Source organism: Stegastes partitus, unplaced genomic scaffold, assembly GCF_000690725.1.
Source record: "Stegastes partitus isolate 25-593 unplaced genomic scaffold, Stegastes_partitus-1.0.2 Scaffold1695, whole genome shotgun sequence".
NCBI lineage: Eukaryota > Metazoa > Chordata > Actinopteri > Pomacentridae > Stegastes > Stegastes partitus.
In genome coordinates this window covers 62578-70565 of record NW_007579426.1, presented here as the reverse complement: position 1 = coordinate 70565, position 7988 = coordinate 62578, and the positions used below count along the sequence as shown (strand labels likewise).

At 39.4% G+C, this 7988-nt stretch overlaps 1 protein-coding gene across 1 annotated transcript in view; it reads right to left on the bottom strand.

Annotated features, from left to right (window-relative positions):
• The window catches only part of l2hgdh (L-2-hydroxyglutarate dehydrogenase), a 10351-nt gene extending 2396 nt beyond the window's left edge, over nucleotides 1-7955 (bottom strand). Inside the window, exons 1-8 of the mRNA XM_008301657.1 lie at nucleotides 7730-7955; nucleotides 5645-5760; nucleotides 3343-3494; nucleotides 1757-1888; nucleotides 1516-1678; nucleotides 1387-1421; nucleotides 1136-1303; nucleotides 67-224 (exon numbers count right to left, since the gene is read on the bottom strand). Of these exons, the coding sequence (XP_008299879.1) occupies nucleotides 67-224; nucleotides 1136-1303; nucleotides 1387-1421; nucleotides 1516-1678; nucleotides 1757-1888; nucleotides 3343-3494; nucleotides 5645-5760; nucleotides 7730-7827 (1022 nt within the window). The 5' untranslated portion in view covers nucleotides 7828-7955. The remainder of the gene's footprint in view (nucleotides 1-66; nucleotides 225-1135; nucleotides 1304-1386; nucleotides 1422-1515; nucleotides 1679-1756; nucleotides 1889-3342; nucleotides 3495-5644; nucleotides 5761-7729) is intronic.
• Nucleotides 7956-7988: the final 33 nt, after the last annotated feature.

Below are 7988 nucleotides of genomic sequence, written 5' to 3'. Positions count from 1 at the left end.
ATCTCATTATCTCATCTGTCTTAGCGATCATCCTCACAACCTTCCAGGACAAACTCCATGCTGTACCTGAATGAGAGAGCGTCTGCGAGGTCTCGGGCGTTGAAGTCGTACACTTTGTAACCTTCTCTTTTGAAGGCGAGCACAGCGTTGGGGCCGAGCCAGATGCTTCCATCCATCCTCGGGGTGAAGTGAACGCCGAGGAACGGGAAACGGGGGTCAGGAACCTGGAAAGATGTTTTAAAAAGAGTTACTCAGAAAACACTTTCAGTTTCCAGCTTTCAGTTTTTTTGTCAATCCCATCATCAGGTACCGGCAGAGACGTCCCGAAGCAACAGCTAATACCAGGTTAGTCTCATGAGCTCAGCCCACATCTGTTTCTGATCATTATTTACAAGTAAAACTGAAAGCTTATTATTTCATATATTCTCCTGCACTTCTTTTTAGATAACACTACTCGTATAAAATCATTTTTATTTAAGATTTAGAAATCTGTTTGCTCTAGGCTGCTGCTGCGTCGGAAAATGTGACCAAATCTAAGCTTTAAATCGTGATATTTCAAGAAAATCATTCAACCCTACTTAAAAAGAAATTCTCCCAAAACAGTTTGCAGTAACTAGACTCTGTGAAAGACAAAAAAAATCTGCATTCCTCGAGCACAAGCCATAAGTGACTCAGCTGTGACCAACAGTCACATGACAAAATTGAATTCTGTAGAACAGAAAGGAGACATTTAACTTTTGTTTCGTTTTGAGCCACAGATTTTGGATATATTTCTGGTCTCCTGAGCCTCCTCTGGCAACAGTTTTAGCCTAAATCCTCAAATAAGTATGAAAACATTGTTGTATTTCCCAGAATTATTTTAAGCTGCAGGGATCAGCTTGTAAATCTGATTGGAACTTAAGAGGAAACCAAAACTGGAACCAACAGCAGTTGAACCTTTAAAGCATCTCAACTCCTAAATGAGAAGTTTGGATCTTGCAGCTGACCGATATTTTATTATATGATTTTCAAGTTGTGAATGACTTTGTCTTTTTGCCACTTTGGAGCCACCAAAGTTTGAGATTAACAATCAGACTTAGTAGCAGCATATGAAGTCAGACTTTGGCAGACCTGACCAGATGTTCAGCAGACTTACAGGGTAGATGTTCCCTTTGACCAGATAGTGTTTCTCAGGCTTCAGGACCAGATAGTCTCCTCTGAAGGGCACGATTCGAGGCTCCCGACTGCATCCAGATATCTGTGACAGACGGTCTGAGTACAGGCCTCCACAGGTCAGGACGTACCGACACCGCACCTCGTTACCCTGTTCAAAGGAAAGAATACAAAAAAAACATAAACCAAATGACACAATGCAAACACTGTGATGCTTTTATCTGCAGATCTCACCTGTTTGTCTCTGAGTGCGATTGGGTATTTCATTCCTGCAAATGGAATTTAAAAAAAAGTTAAACATAAAACAAGTACAGCTCTTTTTAAAAGGACGACTCTGATGACACACGTGCAGCAGTTTGTTACCGTCAGTGCTCCCAGCTGGACTCTCCTTCACCATGGAGATGTCATCGACCTCGTATTCGGTTACCACCGTGCCGCCTGCCTCCTGGAAGTCTGTGCCGTACTGAAGCGCCACCATCCTCCAGTCTACGATGCCAGTGTAGGGCGAATCCAAGGCCATGATCCCCTGTACAGATGACACACTGTTAACCTCCATTGGCAGGTTTTCTTCTGCCCAAGCAAGAAAACAAAAAGCGTCCCTTACCCTGCAGTACGGCTCTCGCTCTCGGATGCCCTTGGCGTCGACGATGCTGAGGTCGCGCACGTTGTTCTGCAGGCCGCGCTCGTACAGAGCTTTTAGCCGGGGAATCTCCTCCTGCTCCACAGCCACGATGAGCTGCAAAAAAACAGTGTTGAATGCAAAGATAGTTGCTTTAACTGTACTCTGGCAAAACAATTTCCTTCGGGATGAATAAAGTTTATCTTTATCTTTATCTTTATCTTTAGTTACAGCACAGTGATTCATATCCATCTTGGCTGGATGTCAAACCTTAAAGACTCCCTCTGGTAGAGATCACCTTTGTCACCTTGCTAACGTGTTACTTTGTATGCTACAAGACATGTAATGAACAAAATTAGCAGCCCTGATCCAATCTCAAAGATCAGGAAAGAGGCCAGCTGAAGCATTTTTGAACGTATCGGTATCAAACCAAACCCGGATCCATTGTTTACATCTGCTTTCACACAGGTGAGCACTTGAGCTTTGAATGGATCATCTAAGATTCATGCAGGACAAGTTTCCTCCAAACAAAGTTTTATAGTCTGAAAATGAAAAGTATACCAATATTAAAAAAGACTTTTTGCTTAGGCATGATGGGAGAAGCATTTTGAAACTACAGGACTGTTCTACTTGAATTAGACCATTTAGCAATATTTTTGTTTTTGTGGTGCAATTTGTCGTACCTGCTCAATCTGTTATCAAAGTTAAATCTAAATATTTGTTAGTACTAGTATAGGTATAAGTATTCATGTTAAACGTATTCTATATGTTTTGTATGACTGTGACATACAGCTACATTTGTCTGTTAAGATTCTCAGTCGTCCAGGTCATGGTTGTTCTTGTAGTTTAATCGTAGCAGCTGGACTTGTTTGAGTTTCTTGAAGACGTTTCACCTCTCATCCAAGAGGCTTCATCAGTTGTGACTGACTAGTTGGGAGTTCCACATACTTATATCCTTAAGGAGCCATTAACATCTGAGTTTTGGTTTCAATTGATGTGAGATTTGAACTGATGAAGCCTCTTGGATTAGAGGTGAAACGTCTTCAAGACACTCAAGCAAGTCCAGTTGCTACGATTAAACTGCGAGAACAGCTACATATGGTTCAAAAAATATCACTAGTTGACTGCTACATTATCAACCTTTTTGTTAACAAGAGATCAAAAATGGGACTTTTCATGACAGCTTGAGCTTTTGTTCTTGTTTCAACTCGTCCATTATCAGGAACTATTTGACGTTCTAGGCCAATATTGCAGATTCTGAATCAATGACATGATGAGACATAAAAGAAAGAGAACATTTTTGGCATTTATTTCTAATCGTTCCTGAGGTGTCGTGGTTCAAACAAAGCCTCAAATTTCAATGTGGGCAATTTTTTGTACATTTTTTAAAAAATCTATGAAAGTATTTGATATATCATATAAAAACATATCAGATATGTCTTTATGCTATAAAAATGTCAGGCAAATCAGAGATGTTGTAGCAGGGGGACCGTGAAGATTTGAGCTGAAATAACCCTGAAAGCAAAAACGCTGTAAAATGCATCATATCTGGTTAAAACACTGCAGCAGACCTTTCCACATCTCTTGTAAGGGAGTCCTTTCTTCTCGCAGTACTCGTAGGCTAAAGTGGCTCCTCGCACACACAGACGGGCCTTCAGCGAACCCGGAGTGTAGTAGATCCCGCTGTGAATGACGCCACTGTTGTGCCCACTCTGGTGTACAGCTGCCAACACAGAGACGGTGAAGAACAGCAGGATTTATTAGCACACATACAGGACACAGAGGTCTCACCAAGACTGCGCTCTGTTTCTCTTTTATCTGCTGCCATCAGTCACAAAAATGTGCTCAATAAGTATTTTTATAGCAGCAACAGTTGCACAAGAAAGTAGAATTCATCCCATTTTTACATCAACAGCTTTAATCTCTGCTGTCTGGTCTCCTCCTCAGACTTTGAAGAACTAAAACAAAGATCACATGCTCTTTTATAACCTCTGCCATCTCCCTCCTAAACTCTAGTAGAAAAAATATATATATTATTTGCAGAAATTTTTGATTTTCTATGATTTTAATCCTCTGAACACTAAGAAGTGTCTGGGCATTTTTCGGTCCTGATAGATTTTTTTTGCTCATTTTTCACTGCAATATAAAGTCCTGCACGTCTATGAAAACAGGACACCTATGACTAAAAGTAGAAAAAATATATTTGAAAAAAAAAAAGGACAGAAACATTGAAAATTTAATTTATTTAATTATTTATTTAGAAAAATAAATAAATAACAAATGGAATCAGCATGTACAAGATTTTTCAATATGTATTACAAATACTGCAAAAAAGCATGTTGGCTCTGGGTACTACAGATATTTTACTACATTTTAAACTTGTTTCCATGTTTCCTATCTGCTCTGTGTAAACACACAACCTGCAGCTCAGCCTTCACTCACAACCTTCACTCCCTGAATGTTTGTCTGTGACCTTCATTGGAAGCCGAGTCACTTATGTGATGTTGGCTGTGCAGTGGAGGATTATTTTATTTTGTTTTATTTTATTTTATTTTATTTTATTTTATCTTTTACAGACGCTGGTTAGAGCAAACATTTTATTTTATGGCAAATACAAATGAGACGAATAGAACAAAGGGATTTAATCTGGCTCTAATAAATGGTGTCATTTTTCTGGTTTTTGTAAAGACAACATTAATTCAAAGGTTTAACTGAATATTTCATTTTGTGAATTTATGCTTCTACCTCTATCTGTGTGAGCTGTGTTTTACATATGCTCAATATCTCATAAATAAAGTTGACTGATTCAAAATACAGCCAGAATTTTAAATTCTTGATTTATCTCACATTTAACTGGGAAACTTTGTGGAAAATATTTTTATTGGTTTCTTGCTGAGCGTTAAATAAGAAAACTGATTGACTCTCATGTCTGTGAAGCTACAGTCAGAAGGCTAACAGCTCTGCATAAAAGACGGAAAACTTGGAAACAACTAGCCTGGTTCTCTTTATAAATCCACCTATTAGCCTGTCTACTGCTGTCTAATAAACATGTTTGTTCGATCTGAACAATTACTGAAGCGGAAGATTGACAAGATGTGGTTTATCTGCAGCGACTTTCCCAGAATGTTGAACTTTTCCTTTAAGGTGGTTTTAATGTGAAACTTTTCAGGTTCAAAACTGGAATATAAGATTATTTATTATTTTTCAAGTTGCATTTTTATGTGTGTGTGTGTGTCTTAATTAACTAATCAGGGGTGCTGCTCTTAATTTTGTTGTAGCTTGTGCAAGACTTTCTTTTTCTAATTCTATTGCAGGATCACAAACTGAATATAAAAAACACTTTTTCTTGAATTAGAATAGCAGGACTCAGTATCTTTAATTGTCTAAAAGATTTAGCAGGCTGCTGACACATTATAGGTCCATTATGCAACTAACAAACACAAATACATTAGTAAAGAGGCAAAAGCACTTTAACAGTTGTGCAGCAGCGACTTTATTCCATCAGCTGATGTAAGGAGATGAGCTCAACTGCAACAAACATCAAGCAAAAATACTTCAAGATGTCAAAGTGCTCCCGTTTCTTCACAAGCATTTCTACTGCTTTGTTTCTGCATTTTAAATAAAACAATATAAAACAATGATTGAGAGGCTAAAAGGCGACTCTCAGGTTAAAAAGAGTCAGATCAAACCTAAAACTCAGCAGTTTATCATCACTGTCTTTGGTTCCTTTCATAACCAAAGTGACATGACAAACTTTAAAAATATTCACAGACTTCACTGTGAAATGAGGCGGTATGCAAAATATGTTTTCTCTTTAAATCATGCCTCTCTTTCTTCACCACAACAACAACATAAAAAAAAAACTCAACTCACAGAGCTCCTTTTCCTTCTCCAGCAGGACGAAGCTAAGCGTCGGGTGTCTCAGAATGAGCTCTCTGGCTGTGGCCAAACCCACGATGCCGCCTCCGACCACGGCAACGTCATAGGAGCTGAAAAAAAAAAAAGAAAGAAAAAAAGGGCAGTTCAAATTTGGTAACTGATAATCTACTGTCTTAGCAGGTTTGCAAAAGGGAGAAAGTTCAGGAGAACATCCAGGTCAGTGGTTCATCGTCCAACTGTACATGACTTTGTGAGCAGAAGACCTTTGAAACGGCGACACACATGTTGAAACTAACAGGCGGTTTGGAAACACATGAAGGACATGAAGCTCTGATTCAGTTCTAGAGAGTAGGGCTGAACAATTTGGCAAAAATGGCACCTTTTCTTACTGCGATTTTGATTGCAATATTTTTTTTCAAAGTCAAGCTTCAGTTCAATATTCACTGTGTGACAGATTAGAAACATCTGATGGAGCCTCACCACATGTAAAACCATCAAAATGTGACCGTCACACAGGGACACTGACGATTTTGTAAATTGCTGCCTTTGCGATTTGCTAAATGTAAATCAAAACTGAACACATTTTTCAGCCTGACTATGTGTTTGCATCATTTCTGGTTGATTCAAACCGTCCACGATCACCACAAGTTCTGGCAAAAAAGACGAAGAACACAATGTTCAAGGCTGGGAGAACATTGAGATCCCAAACGGCCACGAGGGATGTTGGCAAACATCTTGTTGTGTTTTTGAAAATTAGAACCAGGCAGTGTCATAAAACGACATCACGAAGGGGAACCAATTAAAACACTGGAGGAAAATACTGAGCAGAAGTGGAGCTCATGAGAACTTTGAGAACATAAATTGCCAAAAAATGACAATGCCGAGGACAAACTGTGCTTCAGGTTTTCAGTTTCTTAATTTGCATTTGGACACTAGAACAATAACTTGTTAAAACTTGTTGGTATTAAGCTGAAGCATCTGAGGATCGAGCCTTAGATCCTTTATGACTTGCCAGATTACATAACTGCACAGGACAGATAGTCTAATGCTTTTCTAGTTACATCCTCCAATACAGAAATACAAAAAAAGCCATGATAATAAATTATTTATTACCACTAAGAAAGGAAGCAGAAGATAAGCACATTTCATTTGTAATGAACAGTAAAAATAAAGAGGTACAAACAAATATACTAACATCTACGTATATTTTAATATTTAATATTTTATAAAAGCCACAAAAACAAAGTTTAAAGATTATTAGTATTATTATTATCATTTAAAAGTAGGTACAAGTAAATCATATGTTATAAACTAGTAGCTTCATTATTATTAGTTAGTTATTTGGTTTATTGGGACTTTACAGGTGCACTTTTTCTTTCCAACATCACCTGCATGTCTTCTAGTGCACATTTCAAAGATTACCCCAATTATAACAAAAATAAAATATGATTAAAAATGTAAATAACGTGTAACGTACACCAATCTTGCTGCAGCTGGTTGCTTAAGTTTTCAAATCTGCTCTTGCTCTGTGGTTTTTGTTGCAAAACCACACCTTCATGTATAATCTAAGCTTTAAAAAGACTAATTAAGGCTTGAGGAACACTGGTCTGGCTGTGATGTTATTGTGGAACATGGGGCGTGTATTGAAATTTAATTTTACTCTGAAAAATTGTGCAATGAAGAGGTTAAAATGTAAAGATTCCTGCGCTCCCAGGATCTTGACAGCACCCCTGAGCTGTAATTAATTAAACCTGAGGAGTATTTAAGTGATGCAACCTGTTTGTGATCTCTTGCAGGAGTCATGGAAGGCAGTGCACAGGCTGCCTGGTGAACAGAGCATGCATGCTGGGGAGGCACAAAGAACTGTTTAACGTGTGTGGATCAGGTTCTGCAGAGAACACACAAATGTTATGTAATGTGGTTCTTGGTGCTGGGAACCAATGGCAGTAATTAAAAGTGAAGGTATTCAGGCAGGTGCCCGCTTGTCTGCGTCTTTTCTTAACTTTTTAACACGGACCAGACAAAGAAAAGCTCGTCTTACTCGTCGCATATGACAGAACTGCAGCAGCTCAGTCTCACCTGTGCAGCTGTCGGGCTGTAACGTCCTTTACCAGCAGTGAGGGCTTCGCGGCGGCGGCGGCAGCCTTCACGGTCGCCCGGCTCAGGACTCGGTTCATGTTCTCAGCGTTGACAGCAGCTCACTGCAGCTTCTTCTTCATGGTACAGCGGCCGGCTGAGCTGTGAGTCCGCTGTTTCCTCCTCCTGCTGCCCCCGAAGCCTGCTGCTCAGTCCTGGAAGCCGACATAAGGCCACGCCCCCCCACCGCGACGCAACAGCC